The 18,762-nt window shown below is 43.3% G+C and overlaps 1 protein-coding gene across 1 annotated transcript in view; it reads right to left on the bottom strand.

Annotated features, from left to right (window-relative positions):
• Window positions 1–18,762, bottom strand: part of LOC135552018 (thrombospondin type-1 domain-containing protein 7A-like) — a 174,417-nt gene that overhangs the window by 29,505 nt on the left and 126,150 nt on the right. Inside the window, exons 13-20 of the mRNA XM_064983363.1 lie at window positions 14,424–14,690; window positions 8,529–8,707; window positions 7,772–7,777; window positions 7,213–7,346; window positions 6,856–7,009; window positions 4,009–4,150; window positions 3,665–3,780; window positions 3,360–3,477 (exon numbers count right to left, since the gene is read on the bottom strand). Of these exons, the coding sequence (XP_064839435.1) occupies window positions 3,360–3,477; window positions 3,665–3,780; window positions 4,009–4,150; window positions 6,856–7,009; window positions 7,213–7,346; window positions 7,772–7,777; window positions 8,529–8,707; window positions 14,424–14,690 (1,116 nt within the window). The remainder of the gene's footprint in view (window positions 1–3,359; window positions 3,478–3,664; window positions 3,781–4,008; window positions 4,151–6,855; window positions 7,010–7,212; window positions 7,347–7,771; window positions 7,778–8,528; window positions 8,708–14,423; window positions 14,691–18,762) is intronic.

Below are 18,762 nucleotides of genomic sequence, written 5' to 3'. Positions count from 1 at the left end.
AACCAGGCTCAGTGGAGTGACCAGTCCTCTACTATAGCTCCAATAGAGAGAACCAGGCTCAGAGGAGTGACCAGTCCTCTACTATAGCTCCAATAGAGAGAACCATGCTCAGAGGAGTGACCAGTCCTCTACTATAGCTCCAATAGAGAGAACCAGGCTCAGAGGAGTGACCAATCCTCTACTATAGCTCCACTAGAGAGGAACCAGGGTCAGAGGAGTGACCAGTCCCCTACTATAGCTCCACTAGAGATGAACCAGGCTCAGAGGAGTGGTCAGTCCTCTACTATAGCTCCAATAGAGAGAACCATGCTCAGAGGAGTGACCAGTCCTCTACTATAGCTCCAATAGAGAGGAACCAGGCTCAGAGGAGTGACCAGTCCTCTACTATAGCTCCAATAGAGAGAACCAGGCTCAGAGGAGTGACCAGTCCTCTACTATAGCTCCACTAGAGAGGAACCAGGCTCAGAGGAGTGACCAGTCCTCTACTATAGCTCCAATAGAGAGGAACCAGGGTCAGAGGAGTGACCAGTCCTCTACTATAGCTCCACTAGAGAGGAACCATGCTCAGAGGAGTGACCAGTCCTCTACTATAGCTCCAATAGAGAGGAACCAGGCTCAGAGGAGTGACCAGTCCTCTACTATAGCTCCACTAGAGAGGAACCAGGCTAAAAGGAGTGACCAGTTCTCTACTATAGCTCCAATAGAGAGGAACCAGTCTCAGAGGAGTGACCAGTCCTCTACTATAGCTCCAATAGAGAGGAACCAGGCTCAGAGGAGTGACCAGTCCTCTACTATAGCTCCACTAGAGAGGAACCAGGCTCAGAGGAGTGACCAGTCCACTACTATAGCTCCAATAGAGAGGAACCAGGCTCAGAGGAGTGACCAGTCCTCTACTATAGCTCCACTAGAGAGGAACCAGGCTCAGAGGAGTGACCAGTCCTCTACTATAGCTCCAATAGAGAGGAACCAGGCTCAGAGGAGTGACCAGTCCTCTACTATAGCTCCACTAGAGAGGAACCAGGCTCAGAGGAGTGACCAGTCCTCTACTATAGCTCCACTAGAGAGAACCAGGCTCAGAGGAGTGACCAGTCCTTTACTATAGCTCCACTAGAGAGGAACCAGGCTCAGAGGAGTGACCAGTCCTCTACTATAGCTCCACTAGAGAGAACCAGGCTCAGAGGAGTGACCACTCTACTATACACCTAAATACTCCTATAACAATTGTCATAAATGTGCCGTAGATGTAATTTTTTATCTCCATGTGTCAGTGTAATTTTCTCTACGGCTGACTGCACACGCACAGGGCCTGGGAGGCCTATTCTGCTCCTTAATGTTGAACACAATTACAACAGAGTCCCCCGGGCCTGGCTTAGCCTGCAGCTACTCTCTATTCTCACACATCTGCCAATTCATCTTCTGGTGAACCCACCGTGATGCACGCCACGATGCTTTCCCCGTAGAGAGAATTGTGCTGCCCCCATAGAGGGTCTCTCCTTCCTTCAGAGATTTTTATGCACGTGAAACCATGAGAGAAATAAACTCCCAGTTCTTTTTAATCAGCAGTTAGGGTTTTCTTGAGATTTTCTCATGTGTGCTTTGTTTCAACGGTGGTTCGACTCAAACGGCGGTTTGCTATTGCATGCACCCATGGTAATTATTATTCTCCAATGGGGTTTTGATTCTGTGCTCCCTGGGCTGTCTCTCTACTCCCTCGACGGGTGGTCTACTGACAGCGGTGAGTTTGGGGGTGAGGAGCAGTGTGTGACTGGGTGGGCCACTGGGTAAGGGGGAAGAGCTCGTGCCAGATGTCGCTATCAGTGTTTGGCCGAGGAACACACGTGGCTGTGATTATCTATGCACACAGGTCTGATATGCCCCCGGGAAACTGTGTGTGTGTGTGTGTGTGTGTGTGTGTGTGTGTGTGTGTGTGTGTGTGTGTGTGTGTGAGTGTGAGTGTGAGTGTGAGTGTGTGTGTGTGTGTGTGTGTGTGTGTGTGTGTGTGTGTGTGTGTGTGTGTGTGTGTGTGTGTGTGTGTGTGTGTGTGCGTCAGACCTGGGTTCAAGTATGTGTAATTGAGTATTTGTTATGAAATAGTTATTTTCTGTGTATTTGAGTATTTTCAAATTATGTGGCTGGAATCAACTACTTGTATTGGAAGTATTTGAAAGTATTCTCAAATAATTTCCCTTAATAATACTATTTGAATGCATGAGTTAGTGTATTTGAATATTTTCAAATCAGTGCGATATGAAAACACACATATGCGTGCACGAGTGCCTGAGCATGCATTTGTGTGTGTTTTCACATCGCAGTTATTGATATGACACATTGATGCTTCCAGGTGTCTCCATTTCCTTTAACATTTCCATAACCTGCAATTCCTGGCTCAGAAACAGATATTAGCTACTCAACGTAACCGTGTCCTGTCATCCAACATGGAGGTAAAAATATCTACTCCAGGATGAAAAGGAGTGGGTGTGAGAACATGTTCTCTTCCTCTCCTCTTCCTGTGGTTCACCTGCTGCTACTCTATCCCTCTTTCCTGTGAAAATTCCTCACTTTGCCTGAGGACAGATTAAGGGCTACCACAGTAGCTAGAGCCTGTATTGGTTTCACATCTCAACCTGTATTTGCTTTCTGCCCAACTACGACACTGGCCAGTGCTCTGAAGGACTCCTGAATCCTGGAGTGGTCCCTCAGGCCCAGAGCACACAGGCTTAATGGACCGCCAATCAATCCTCTGATCCTATAGAATTACACATGAGGACATCATCATCCCTCCCCCTCCTTCTCCCCCCCATCCCTCTCCCCCTCATCCCTCTCTCCGTTGGTTTAAGGCTCACAATCGTTTCCCTCTCACATCATAAAACGTTTCCCATTTCGGCCATTACCCCGGAGAGGAGAGGTTCTGGTTGTTTCTGAGCTGTGTGTGGTGCTGGGAGCTGATCAGCAGCACTGTGAACCTGCAGCGCTATGAGCAATGATTCACAGACTACCCACCGTGCCTGTAAATCCACACCCTATATTACAATATAGATTTGATGTAATGTGGACTATAACGTACTTGAATGAATGGATACGTAGTCTAATGATTTCTATTCACAGACTATACACTACGCCTACAAATTCACTGTCTAGCTGTATACAGCACATGCAGGGGCTGTAATGAATGGATCTATAGAAAAATAGATAGGTGACAATGATAGGTGAATGTACCACTTAATCAGTTCTCTGTTGTTGTGGCTTGCCCTTCAGAATTGGGTTCACTTCTCCTTGAATGCCGTCCCAGCATTCCAAGATGGAATCATCTTTCAGAACACAAAGTCAGGTGAGAGTGGGTCAAAAAGATGATGACGTACCTGCTAGTCCACAGGTTTGTGTGCACTCGGACCAAGGTGACCAATCAGATAGCTGGCAGTTGACGGGACACTCCACCACACAGGAAGCGTTCATCTGCCACTTCCTATCCAGACTCAGCTGAAAGAGAAACAAAAAGAAAAGTACTATTTGTGGCCAACGAGAGATTCTTCTTCCGCCCTCTTCCCAAGTCCCCTAGGCAACACACAAACGTACACAAACCGCAACTTGTCTGGATTCTGAAGACAGAAGATTTGCTCTTATTAATGACTAATGAGCTTTGGAATGGAAAGAGAAGAACACACACCTCTTCACAGAACTTGAGGTCGACAGACTTGCCGTCACTTCGTACACAGTCCAGCATGCGCGTCTTCATGCCACTACCACACACAGCTCTCTCACTCAGCTGACATGTGCTCCAATCTGCATGAAGGAAAAAGAAAACTGGATAAAACCGAGACGGCTTTTCTCCCAACCTCTTTTCCTCTCCATTGCACTTAGTTCAATCTCAAATGTCATGCGGTCTAAATATACTCGAGGTAAGATGGAAATTCAATAATGTATTTACCATCCAGAGCCATATTTCCATATTGATATATGTCTCTGGTACCAACCATTGCATAAAGTCATCCAGGCTGACATTTGCCTTACCGGTGATGTTATAGGAGTAGTGATAGCAGTTGCTGTTGAGGCTGCAGGGCTCGGTCTCCGTGGTGTTGGGGCACAGCTTCCCCTCTCCAGGTTGACGGATGAGGTATGCCGTCCTCTCTCGAGTACTGATTTTGTTGCATGGCTTCAAGCAGAGAATAAGTCAATCAATCAATCATTCAGATTATTTTATAAAGCCGTTTCTACATCAGTCGTTGTCACAAAGTGCTTTTACCGTAACCTGTCAGGGAATCCACTTTTGGTTTGGCGTTTAATGCAAACCAAATATGAAACCCTGTTCAAGTGAAGTTACCACTTTCCGACTAGCAAATCGAAAAAGGTTTTCCATGAATATATTTTTCTTCCTACATTACTCTCTGTCTATTTCCACCTCTGCCCATTTTCCCAACCAACCCCTACTAGATAAACTGGTCTATTCAGGTGGTGGTGACAGGCGTGTCTATTTGGAGTGCTGTCTTCCCCTGCAGGGACATATTCCATATCCAAGGTAATTCATTTCACTAAGGGATCTGTGGCAGAGTGCCTGGGAATGGGACTGGCAGGGACTGTGACACGGGTGACCCCTTTTCCCACTAGAGGTTCACCACAGGCACACACACACACACACACACGCACACACACATACACATACACAAGGGGTGACAGGGTGGTCACAGCATGCTATGTAGAGCTGCATAAGATCATCTTCCCTGCTCAGTCATCCCACCCTCTCTCCCTTTGTTCATTTCTCAGGACAAATCACAGCTATTCTCCCACCGGAGATCAATATCCACTGAATAGCCATCATTTAAATTGGTGTAAGCCTTGCTAGAACATCATACTAAATTGGTGAGAGCCCAGTAGGAGAAAAACACATACCAAATGGACATCACCTAAATGGCTACGAGCCTTGCTAGAGAATCACACTTAACGAATGGCATCCTTCGAAACTGGTGAGAGCCCAACAGGAGAATCACACTTACCGAATTGCCATCGCTAAAATTGGTGCAAACCCAAAGTGAGAGTTGCTGGCAAGAGCTCTGATGTGAATTGTTTTATTTCACTGTGAGAAAATGGCCCAAACAGGTTAATGGAGAGTAGACACTTGGCATGATTGGCCAGTTATTAAATGTTAAGGTGTGAGACAGAGATCCATGGTGAGAAGCAGAACACCTCTGTGCTCTCCAGCTATGAGTTAACCCTTTAAGCAGTCTACTCTTGCCTTCAGTGTTCAGCACCACATAAATAAACTCAGCAAAAAAAGAAACGTCCTCTCACTGTCAACTACATATATTTTCGGCAAACTTAACATGTGTAAATATGTGTATTAACATAACAAGATTGAACAACTGAGACATAAACTGAACAAGTTCCACATACATGTGACTAACAGAAATGGAATAATGTGTCCCTGAACAAAGGGGGGGTCAAAATCAAAAGTAACAGTCATTATCTGGGGTGGCCACCAGCTGCATTAAGTACTGCAGTGCATCTCCTCCTCATGGACTGCACCAGATTTGCCAGTTCTTGCTGTGAGATGTTACCCCACTCTTCCACCAAGGCACCGGCAAGTTCCCGGACATTTCTGGGGGGAATGGCCCTACCCCTCACCCTCTTATCCAACAGGTCCCAGACGTGCTCAATGGGATTGAGATCCAGTCTCTTCGCTGGCCATGGTAGAACACTGACAATCCTGTCTTGCAGGAAATCGCGCACAGAATGAGCAGTATGGCTGGTGGCATTGTCATGCTGGAGGGTCATGTCAGGATGAGCCTGCAGGAAGGGTACCACATGAGGGAAGAGGATTTCTTCCCTGTAACACACAGCGTTGAGATTGTCTGAAATGACAACAAGCTCAGTACGATGATGCTGTGACACACCGCCCAAGACCATGACGGACCCTCCACCTCCAAATCGATCCCGCTCCAGAGTACAGGCCTCGGTGTAATGCTCATTCCTTCGACGATAAACGCGAATCCGACCATCACTCCTGGTGAGACAAAACCATGACTCGTCAGTGAAGAGCACTTTTTGCCAGTCCTGTCTGGTCCAGCGGCGGTGGGTTTGTGCTCATAGCGACGTTGTTGCCGGTGATGTCTGGTGATGACTTGCCTTACAACAGGCCTACAAGCCCTCACTCCAGCTTCTCTCAGCCTATTGCAGATAGTCTGAGCACAGAAGGAGGGATTGTGCGTTCCAGGTGTAACTTGGGCAGTTGTTGTTTGTCCCGCAGGTGTGATGTTCGGATGTACCGATCCTGTGCAGGTGTTGTTACACGTGGTCTGCCACTGCGAGGACGATCAGCTATCCATCCTGTCTCCATGTAGCGTTGTCTTATGTGTCTCACAGTACAGACATTGCCCTGGCCACATCTGCAGTCCTCATACCTCCTTGCAGCATGCCTAAGTCACGTTCACGCAGATGAGCAGAGACAATCGACATCTTTCTTTTGTTGTTTTTCAGAGTCAGTAGAAAGGCCTCTAGTGTCCTAAGTTTCCATAACTGTGACCTTAATTGCCTACTGTCTGTAAGCTGCTAGTGTCTTAACGACCGTTCCACAGGTGCTGTTCAGTAATTGTTTATGGTTCATTGAACACACATGGGGAACAGTGTTTAAACCCTTTTCAATGAAGATCTGTGAAGTTATTTTGATTTTTAAGAATTATCTTTGAAAGACAGGGTCTTTCTGAGTTTAGCATAGAATACATTAGAATTGTACTGCATCGGTCCATCTACTGAGGTGGACATTTCTTTGCTCCCAACCAAACCCAGAAAACACAAAATATCTTAAATATCGCAAAGGGATAATATAGGTGATAAAACAACAAGGTAGTCAGTGTCTGTCCATACCAGTGAGCAGCGGCTCCAGACCCCCCAGTCAGACAGAACACAGTCCTCAGGGCAGGGCAGCTGGCTATCTCTGGCCCCAAGTGGCATCTCCTCTGGGTCACACAGGTAGTCCTCCACAGAGTCTGACGGCCCATCCATAGTGTTCTGCATACACCTGGACAGAAGGGGACAATAGGCTAGTAGTACTGATTGGCCCTGTCATGCCAAATAGTGTCGTTGTTGTCGATCAGTTCTTGCTTCCGTTGCTAGGGCTGTTGCTAGAACTTGCAAAATTCTGACCGGCCTACACTCCATTTGGAACTGAAATGAATAAGTCAAATAGGTTAAGTTGTATCTGTATGAGCTGTTTGTCCATACCTGACCTTTCTGGTCTGCACTCCTTCTCCACAGTTCTCCTTCAGGTCCACGTTGCTGACCTTCCAGACACTCCAGGGTTCAGCAACCCACACATACTGACCACAGTCACTGAGACACGGCACCACCTCATACACCTTGTGAGAGACCACTAGATTGTAAGCCATCTATCGTCACTATAGCCATATATAGCCATCTATAGTAACTCCAGTGAACCTTTAGTAATTTTTGTGTCATTTTTAAACAATTTGTGATTAATTGCATTGTCTGAAAGAGGAAAACACAATGAAAATATCCAAAATACATAAGCTAAAATCTACAATGCCATGTAAAAACAAGTTGACATTGAAGTTAAAGAAAGTGTGCTTTCTCAATTTATCTAATTTTGCTAATGTTACTTTGGACAAAATCAAGACGTCAATATTCTTGTCATAAAAAATAATTTAAAAAATCTTAAATTACAGCTTGCTTAGTTATTTCAGAATCGCGATGAATCACAACTGGATCATCTGTTTTAATCATTTGACAGCCCTATATAAAAGGCAAGTGACAAGTCACTCACCTGAGCCTGTGGAGGGGGTCAGTTCATACACCCAGCAAAAGAAGAAGAGACCAGGGGGAAACAGACAGTGTGTGTTTAAATACAGGAGTATTATAATGAAGTTCAACATGTTCTCTTGATTCTCATAGATTTCACAGTTCCTTTCCCTTCTTTAATCTTACGAGTACAAGCCCTAACTCGGCTAATGAATAAAACACCGAAAGATGTCCACTCTGGCTTCTTTAAAAAATAAACACTGTTTTGGTTTCTTTAATCTAATGCATTAAATCATAAGTATTTTAATTAAACATTGAAACAAGCCAGGGACCTCTACCATCTACCATGTTCTAGGTGAGAACAGAGAGTCAAGACCTGTCCAGAAACCCCTCCCGAGTAGCGCAGTGGTCTAAGGCACTGCATCTCAGTGCTAGAGGTGTCACAACAGACCATGGTTTGATATCAGGCTGTATCACAACCGGCTGTGATTGGGAGTCCCATAGGGCAGAGCACAATTGGCCCAGCATCTTCCGGGTTAGGGTTTGGCCGTGGTAGGCCATCATTGTAAATAAGAACTTGTTCTTATCTGACTTGCCTAGTTAAATAAAATAAATAAAATATCCCTCACTCTTTACCCCCTAGACACTAAGTTGTGGAGATCTGAGTAGATTTGATTGATTTAAGCAATATGGTACAAATCTGTCCAATCTTCTCAGATCTCCGCAAGTGTCTAGGGGTTGTTTCTAAACAGAGCCAAGAGTGATGAACGTCCCCCAATCACCTGGTTGACGTGGTCGAGTTTGGGGCACGGTCTACCACCGTTGTAAGGCTTCTCCCTCAGCCACTTGGAACGCACTTTGACCCCGCTGCCGCAAGACTTGCTGCATCGTGACCAGTTGGACCACTCACTGAGTTTACAGTCAGACGGACAGGGGATGATGCAAGCCTCCTCAATATATCCTTAAACCAGAAAGAGAGATAACTAGGCTTCAGTTAGTGATGCATCAAGCTTCAGTTATACAACATGCTGTGAAATTGGGTTGCAAAATTTAAACTCTAAAATATCTAACTGAACAGCACCTGGAGTAAATCCAGCATTCCTACTGATGAAAGAGAGGATTACAAAGAACTGCGATGGCAGCGCAAGGCAACACACCCCATTATAAAACTGTTTACTGGAGCTTGGCAAATACAATGAAACGAGAGAGCAGCAGCCTGTTGTGTGATTTAGAAGGCTGTTGTTTTCTGTGTGAGCCAGTCACACACACACATAAAAAGATAGAGCGAGAGAGAGAGATAGAGAGAGACATAAACAGACACACACAGAGAGAGAGAGAGAGAGAGAGAGAGGAGAGAGAGAGAGAGAGAGAGAGAGAGAGAGAGAGAGAGAGAGAGAGAGAGAGAGAGAGAGAAAGAAAGAGAGAGAAAGAAAGAGAGAGAGAGAGAGAGAGAGAGAGAGAGAGAGAGAGAGAGAGAGAGAGAGAGAGAGAGAGAGAGAGAGAGAGAGAGAGAGAGAGAGAGGTCATGATTTTTTGTTTTTTGGCAGGAGTGCCTCTCTCTCGGCTTGTTATTTCTGTTTTTTAGGGTGGATTACTGATCCTCATTTGTCCACTGAAAGACGAGGGAGGACATTGCTCTTAGCTGAAGAGAGTTCACAACACAGGAACCTGCGAGGATCCACAGTGATGGAAAATACATTAACATATTATGAATGAGGAATTTTCAAGTTCAAGTTTGAGTTATTATTTCTTCGATTCTTTTACATCTGGTAAATGTATGATTCTGAACTTTCTGACGTAAGATGAGATCAGAAGAACAAACACAGCCTATTTTCCCTCAAGGACATTTTACAAGCAAAGAGTAACAGCGTTATTAGAGGGAGATTTATTGTTGCCCAAATTGATTACCCCATAATCTCATTGTATTTGGGCATTTGTTTGGTTATATATTTAGAATTATTCTACATTTTATGGAAGTCACCTGGTTACCATCCCCAGAAGACCCACAAAACATAACAATTTGGAAACCACTCGTGAACTGAAATGAAAAGACGAATCAAGATGATCCAATTCCTGAGGAACTGACCCGTGTATGTTACAGACACTCTTCAGATACATCTAATACTACTACAGACACTCTGCAGATACATCTAATACTACTACAGACACTCTTCAGATACATCTAATACTACTACAGACACTCTGCAGATACATCTAATACTACTACAGACACACTGCAGATACATCTAATACTACTACAGACACACTGCAGATACATCTAATACTACTACAGACACTCTGCAGATACATCTAATACTACTACAGACACACTGCAGATACATCTAATACTACTACAGACACACCGCAGATACATCTAATACTACTGCAGACACACTGCAGATACATCTAATACTACTACAGACACTCTTCAGATACACCTAGTACTACTACAGACACTCTGCAGATGCATCTAATACTACTACAGACACACTGCAGATACATCTAATACTACTACAGACACACTGCAGATACATCTAATACTACTACAGACACACTGCAGATACATCTAATACTACTACAGACACTCTTCAGATACATCTAATACTACTACAGACACTCTTCAGATACATCTAATACTACTACAGACACACTGCAGATACATCTAATACTACTACAGACACACTGCAGATACATCTAATACTACTACAGCCACACTGCAGATACATCTAATACTACTACAGACACACTTCAGATACATCTAATACTACTACAGACACACTGCAGATACATCTAATACTACTACAGACACACTGCAGATACATCTAATACTACTACAGACACACTGCAGATACATCTAATACTACTACAGACACACTGCAGATACATCTAATACTACTACAGACACACTGCAGATACATCTAATATTACTACAGACACACTGCAGATACATCTAATACTACTACAGACACACTGCAGATACATCTAATACTACTACAGACACACTGCAGATACATCTAATACTACTACAGACACACTGCAGATACATCTAATACTACTACAGACACACTGCAGATACATCTAATACTACTACAGACACACTGCAGATACATCTAATACTACTACAGACACACTGCAGATACATCTAATATTACTACAGACACTCTTCAGATACATCTAATACTACTACAGACACACTGCAGATACATCTAATACTACTACAGACACACTGCAGATACATCTAATACTACTACAGACACACTGCAGATACATCTAATACTACTACAGACACACTGCAGATACATCTAATACTACTACAGACACTCTTCAGATACATCTAATACTACTACAGACACACTGCAGATATATCTAATACTGCTACAGACACACTGCAGATACATCTAATACTACTACAGACACACTGCAGATACATCTATTACTACTACAGACACTCTTCAGATACATCTAATTCTACTACAGACACACTGCAGATACATCTAATACTACTACAGACACACTGCAGATTTATTCATATATTTTGGGGTTCTATGTAGAGCCATTTTGAGGGCCATGTATGAAACAAGCTATTGAACCTTTTTGGATCCATATAGAGAAGCTACTATAAGACTGTTTTAACATAGAGCCATCCTGCCAAGCCCACATAAAGCAGGGAATTAAATTGTCACTATAGTACCCATTATTGGACAGACTATACGGTATTTTGTCTGTAAAAACAATCAGGCAATGTTTTTTTAGATCCCAATTCATACAGTCCCATTTTTACCACATTCTTGCCGGGATAAGACATTTATATCTCCCGTTCACATGCCGGCAAGTTTAGGATTGGGAATAGAGTGGGCCGATGCGGGTGGATGTCTATGTTAATGAATCCATTGAATATACACTATCACAAAGAAATTCATTATTAATTGGTTTTAGGCAGGTCCTAAGAAACATTATAGGACTAATGAAATGTCTTTTTGAAAAGAATAGAAGGGCATATTTTGTGTTGGATGATGTTACTGGTCTGTGCAGTCGATAGGCGACATGGCTGGCAATGCAAATTAAATCAATAGTTGTTTTGTTCATTAAATGGACAAGGCACACTTAGCCTACCCTGATCACCGTCAACACATATATTTATATTAGGCTTATAGAATGTAATTATAGTAAGAATATAAATATAACAGAATAAAATGCAAACCTTGCGGCACCGGCAGTGTGTAGAACCACTGTCATATAAAACGTTTCATCTCTTATATTGAGAGTATCTTCATCAACAACCTCTGTGGGCATTTGGAGGTGTCTATACTTGATCAAGCAAAGATAATAGGCCTGCACTTGATTTAGGCTTCATTATTGCATGCTAAATGTTTCTGATCAGCGATTGATGAGCTATACCACCTCCACTTATTATCCCAGCCAGAGAGTTAACCAAATATACAGACGGAGATTCAGAGAAACAACATCACATTGATGATTAAGACAAGTCACAGGCTTTTGGTCGGGAGTAGGCCTAGGTTACTAATCGACAGAGTGAAGAGCAGAATAATCCACTAATTAAACCAGATAATATGCTGGGAAAATGTTCTGATCAGTGTTAATAAATGAGCCAACGAGACAAGATGAGCATCACTCATCTTAACTTAGCTAACATTTCCACAGTCTAATTGTAGCTTGACCAATATCCAAACGGAGAAAAATCTGCCTCAAAGCAGCGCAAAAAGGTGCTGAAATAGTTGACCATATGGGGGGGTAGGCTAATAATTCTAATATATTTTAATAGTTACAGTAAGCAACAGTTTGATGCCTTCAATTGCATTAGATTACTTTATTCCAACATTTTTGTCATTCAGTGATATTTATTCCCACAGTAATTGCCACAGTATTTCTTTCTGGATCCATCCATTGGTGGTTAAGAAAGCTGTGCATGTGGTTGGTGGGCTATGGGAAGAGATGAGTGAAGTGACATGCCAAAGTTTAGAACTGCCAGGAGGACAGTCGTAAGGGGTGCTGCCTACAGTAAGAACCATCAATAGATTAAGAGAGTAGTGCCAATGTCGCCTCCGTATTACCGCTACATTTCATACTAAGCCGTAGGCAGAACTTAACCGCAATCATGAGTAGGTCGGTTATCGGAAATAAAACTTTAGGTTTTGATATTGGCAACACCTTTCAGATATAAAAATATGGTGGAATGCTAAAGTTGTCCGAAAAATGTATTGGTTTGAAAGCTGTATAGGTAACCATTTACCTTCAATGAATTTTAATTCATTTTAATGTAATTTATTCATTTAATTTGTTTTTATTATTATTTAATGTATTTAAATTATTATAATAATTAGAGTAATAATCCAATTTAAAAAATACAATAAAATAATGTAATCTATAGCACGTGTGGGAGCCAATCAGGTAGGTTGATTGTGTTGTTGGAGCAATAGAGCTACAATACCAGTAACTCCTGTATAGCAATTGCATCATCACTGATCTCCTTGGGTTCCTTAAGCTTGAAAAAATGCCACCCTAATCCTTCACAGTGTGACATGTAGGGCACTTGGGCAGTGGTGATGGAGAGCTAGACACACAGTACAATAGCAGTAGCTAGTGTTTAACAATTGCTTGTGCCATCTCATCACGTCGCAGCTCTACACTATCAACCACACCCAGGCCCCATACCGCAAGTGAAGCTATGATTCATAAAGGCATGGGTTTTTACAGAGAACAAACACTGAAGCCCACTCATTGGTGTAAGCACTTGGTTTAGCGCTACAACCTTCCATGGAAGAGACAACAGCACTGTGATTCCTAACTTTCGTCTCAGCGTTGGTTCGAAGGCGATACTACTGTGTATTCCTGATAATACAGCTTGTTGGGACGAAAGCAGCTCTGATGCTCTACATGTGCATTGCATTCTCTTTGGGGTTTTAGGCTGGGTTTCTGTATAAGCACTTTGTTACATCTGCTGGTTTAAAAAAGGCTATATAAATAAATGTGATTGGTTTGAATGTGATTAATGTTCCTTTGACATATTTGGGCTAAGGGCAGAGCGACTGCATCAAGCTGAGCAGGCCCTTCCTCTTCGTTATCACATTGATTGGTTCTCTATTGAATTTACAATCAGTGGATGCTGAAAAGGACACAGTGAGAAGAGTGTTTGCTCTGCACTCTCAATCTGACATCAAATTGGTTCGAATGGAGCCGCATCAAGAGAACACATATGTAAATGCTGGAAAAAATACTTTCTTGATGGAGAGAACAAGGGAACAACATTATCGAAACGTATTCAATAATGAGCTGAATCAAATTGATGAGAAATCCAAAGACCAAAGCCAAAGCATTTTCAATTGCCTTATCTTGCATTTCTCCACACTAGTTTTCTGTTTTCTGTAACAGGAACTAGACTGTTCTGTGTATGATGATGTCATATCACTGAGCAGGCCTTTAAATGGAGATACAGACATCCAGCATGAATCACAATGGCTACGTTAATAATGCATATAGCTTCAAGGGAGTTGATGAGAGATGGAAGAGAGACACTGGATGTGACTCCCCGTGGCTGTTGCACCGTGACAAAGGTCCTGCAGACTTACAATCATAACATCATCATACCTAACGAGGTGACGTCCTCCTTATAGACATGAACAGTAGTTGGATGATGGTGAGAGGCCTGTAAGACTCACCGTGGCTGTTGCACCGTGACGTCTCCACCAGCCTGTTTTCCTGGTCGTAACACACCATGGCCTGGTAGCGGTAGCCCTGGCCACACTCCTTGATGTCCCCCTGGATCTTCATGCCCGGCTGGCCCTCCACACGGCCACCCTCAGGCAGGATGCAGTCCGACCAGTTCCCCACGGGCTGGGCGTTGTACTTGTTACAGGGGCAGTACTGGATCTCACTGAGTGTGTACACCTGGGTGTTCTTACACTGGTCTCGCTTTTTGCTCTTCCCTGAGAAGAGAGAAGGGAGAAAGGTAGGACAGGCGATCAATCAAAACTGATATGCAGCCTGGCTGTGTCTAACTCATACAACCTGAACGGCAATCACTGAGATTGGTAATAGCCAAACCGGAGAATAACCATACCGAATGGCAAGTATTGAAAGAAACGTTGTAAAAAGCCGATATCCTGGATCCAGATGAAGGATCATATATATTTTTACTCAACATCCGCTACTTGGTCCAGGTGAAAATGGGGGTTTCGATACACTTTTAGCAAAGTGAGTTTTTCCTGAAGAATCTCAGGGTCCTATAGGATTATCCTATAGGTTCCTTATGCTATACATTCAACTGACCTCCAGGCATACTATGGAGGGCACTTAGACTGTTGACTGACCAAATAAGATTTGTGACACTCTGGCATCTGACTATGCAGTGATACTGTCTCACTCGCACTGGAACCTTAACGTCAAAGCCATGTCAAGTACTTCAGTCTCTTTAGGTAGGAAGCTGCACTTAACAGATCTATAGGACCAGAGGAAATAGGATCTAACCCTCATACTAACCTTAATCATTAGGGGGATGAAATAAATAAATATGTGAGCCTGTAGCGGTATTTAGGGATGACTTCTTCTGAACTTGCAAACTGTGGCCAAAGGCTCTAGTCACATTGTGTCTCTACACAGACAAAAAGGACTAAGTTAGTCAGTTTACTGTACTTGTAGACCTAATACAGTCCACTGAGAGACAAAGAGAACTAACCTCAGGGGTTCCAGGATATTCTCCATCAGCATAGCGAACTGCTTCAGAGACTGACAGTTTGGGGTTCTAATCAAATCAAGCTGTATTTATTCAGACATGGAATTCAATGCATTCTAATAAAAACAAATAAAAACAATACCAATAAAAGCTGAAATATTTACTACACAACAAACATAAGATTTAAAAAATGAAAGAATGACAAAAGTGAAACGACTAAAAAACACCCTAAGGAAAGCTTAAAAGATGCGTTTTGAGATCTATTCCACAGTCCTCCTGTCATAATAACCAATAGAGGACATGGAAATCAGATTATATCCCAGAGAAATAGAAGTGCAGTGAATGTAAGTAACCTAATTATCTATATTTTTTTATGTGCATGGCCATATTTCTATTACACCATATTACATGACTGTCATTCACATTCCATTAACCCAGTTCAATGTAACTGTGATAGGTTTAGGCTATTAAATGATACTCAAATTTTCCCGACACCCATCATGAGGTTGCTACAACCTAGCCTATGAATGAATGTTTACAACGTAGGTGTACAGGTCATGATCAAGGTGACAGACAGTGACACATTCAATACCGCCTTGCGCACTCTTGCCTGAATCTAGCTGATCTAGGGTGTAATTATTAGTCCAACAGTTGCAAATGAGAGTTTCTATTGGACAAATTAATGTATGTTTATCCCTGTTTCGTTCCGTTTGCTTCTGTTTAAGTTTAATATGCAGGCTGTTGGTCTAGCCAGCCTGTCCGCTCAGCCCTTATCCCCTCCTCCCTTCTCCGGACCATCTCTGGAGACCTTGTCCCATTCCTCACTTCCCTCCAACTCATTCCAGACCACTGGCTGCATCCCCTCTGACTTCAAAATGTCCCAAGTCGCTCCCCTCCTCAAGATACCAACACTCGAATCATCTGCCTTCAACAACTATAGACCTGTATCCCTTTTCTTTTCTTTCCAAAACACTTAATCAACTCTCTCATCTGTCTCAGAACAATCTTGTTAAGCCTAATCAGTCAAGACGGATCACTCAACTGAGATTGTGTCATGGAGGCACTCCACACTGCCAGAGCTCTATTCTATGCCTTCTAGATCTATTCACTGCCTTCTACCCTGTGAACCATAATATACTCCTCTCCACCCTCTCAGGGATGGGTGTCAGGCTCTGCACCCTCTTTGATTGCATACCACTTGGGAGGCCGCTCCAAACAGGTGACATGGAGAGGATCTATTATCTGCACCACGTACTCTCACTACTGGTGTCCCACAGGGCTCGGTTCTAGACCCTCTCCTTTTTGGTCTATACACCAAGTCTCTCAGCGCCGTCATATCCTCTCATGGTCTCTCCTATCATTGCTATGCAGATGACACTCAACTATTTTTCTCCTTCTGTTACCCATTTTGTGACATGCATCTATGTGTGCCTGATAGATATCTCAGCTTGGATGTCGGCCAACCACATCAAGCTCAACCTCAACCCCGGAAGGCCTGCCCTCTGAAAGACCTCTGCATCACGATTGACAACTCCACAGTGTCACCCTCTGAGAGTACAAAGAGCCGTGACCCTGTCGTTCTCTTCAAACATCAAAGCAGTGACTCACTCCTTCAGGTTCATGATGTACAACATCCGTAGAGTACGACCCTACCTCACACAGGAAGCGGCGCAAGACCTAATCCAGGCACTTGTCATCTCCCGTCAGGACTATTGCAACTCTCTGTTGGCTGGACTTCCTGCTTGTGCAATAAAACCCCTGTAACTTATCGAGAATGCTGCAGCCCACCTGGTTTTCAACCTTCCCAAGTTATCCCATCTCACTCCACTTCTCGCACACTCCACTGGCTTCCAGACGAAGCTCGCATCCACTACAAGACCATGGTGCTTGCCTACGGAGCAGCAAGAGGAACTGCCCCTCCTACCTTCAGGCTATGTTCAAACCCTACACCCCAACCCGAGCACTCCGTTCTGCCACCTCTGGTCTCTTTGCCATCCCATAGGGTGAAAGGCCCAGTCCAAGCTCTCTATCCTGGCACCCCAATGTTGGAACTGGCTTTGCCCTGAAGCTAGGACAGCAGAGTCCCTGCCCATCGTGCAAAAGCACCAGAAACCCCACCTCTTCAAAGATTATCTGAAATAATCCCCCTCCTCCAAAACCAAAGAACTCTTTCCTTAACCAACACTTGCACTCAAAATTTTAAGCCTTCTGGCTGTTTTATGCAAGAATGAATGCAACGTTATAGCCTAAACCTTATGATAATATCTATGTGGGGTCAGCTTGTTCAGAAAGTTTTCCAACAGAATAGGCAGAATGAATGCACCCCTTATAACATGCAAACACAGTTCACTTTCATAGCTACATACAAACAGAATGATTGTTTTGCTCATTGTATAATTTCTTCTCGCCTCTACATGCTCTCTGCCTCCTCTCACCTTTTCCCTTCGCATGTGAACTTCAGAGCACAATATATCAGTTGTCTGTGACCAGGTGAAAAACCTTTCCAAGCCAAACCTTCATATCAATACCGCTAACCACTACACACAGCCTGCATCATTGTCACCATATTAGCTGAGGTCATAGTCAATATAGCTTCTAGAACTAACACGTTAGTAAACCCGATATAATCACGCAGTACAGTGTACAGTTAGCAAGCAGTTTAGCAGTTACACCTGCGGGCCTCGGTGGCAATAAATTAATGAAATCAAACACTTACCTTGATTTGGAAGAGTTCCAGTGTTGGACAGCCATAGTGAGCTACCTAACATAGCATCCCTCTATGTTTAAGCCGGGTATTTGATTAGGCTAAACTAGCTAGCAGGATTCGCTAGCTAAGTGAAAGTGAAAAAATAAATACTACGAAATATAGCTAGCTCTCTCTCTCTCTCGCTTCTCCTTCATTTTTAAAGAAATTAATTTGTTCAAATCTATTGTCTTTCTCTCTGAGTTAACTACTCACTACATTTTATGCACTGTAGTGCTAGCTATATGTAGCTTATGCTTTCAGTACTAGATTCCTTCTCTGTTACTTTGATTGGGTGGACAACATTTCAGATCATACTGCAAGAGATCTTATAGGTTAGAGGACATCCTCCGGGTTATCATAATTACTGTGTAAGTCTATGGAAGGGTGAGAACCATGAGCCTCCTAGGTTTTGTATTGAAGTCAATGTACCCAGAGAGGACGGAAACCAGCTGTCCTCCGGCTACACCATGGTGTTACCCTACAGAGTGCTGTTGGGGCTGTTGAGGCTATAACCTTCATTGCAAAACAGTGTTTTTAATTCAATTATTTGGTGACGTGAATAGATTTAGTGTATATGTTT

Source organism: Oncorhynchus masou, chromosome 13, assembly GCF_036934945.1.
Source record: "Oncorhynchus masou masou isolate Uvic2021 chromosome 13, UVic_Omas_1.1, whole genome shotgun sequence".
NCBI classification, from domain to species: Eukaryota; Metazoa; Chordata; class Actinopteri; order Salmoniformes; family Salmonidae; genus Oncorhynchus; species Oncorhynchus masou.
Note: the sequence above shows the minus strand (reverse complement) of the source record. Positions and strands in the feature narration are given on the sequence as shown.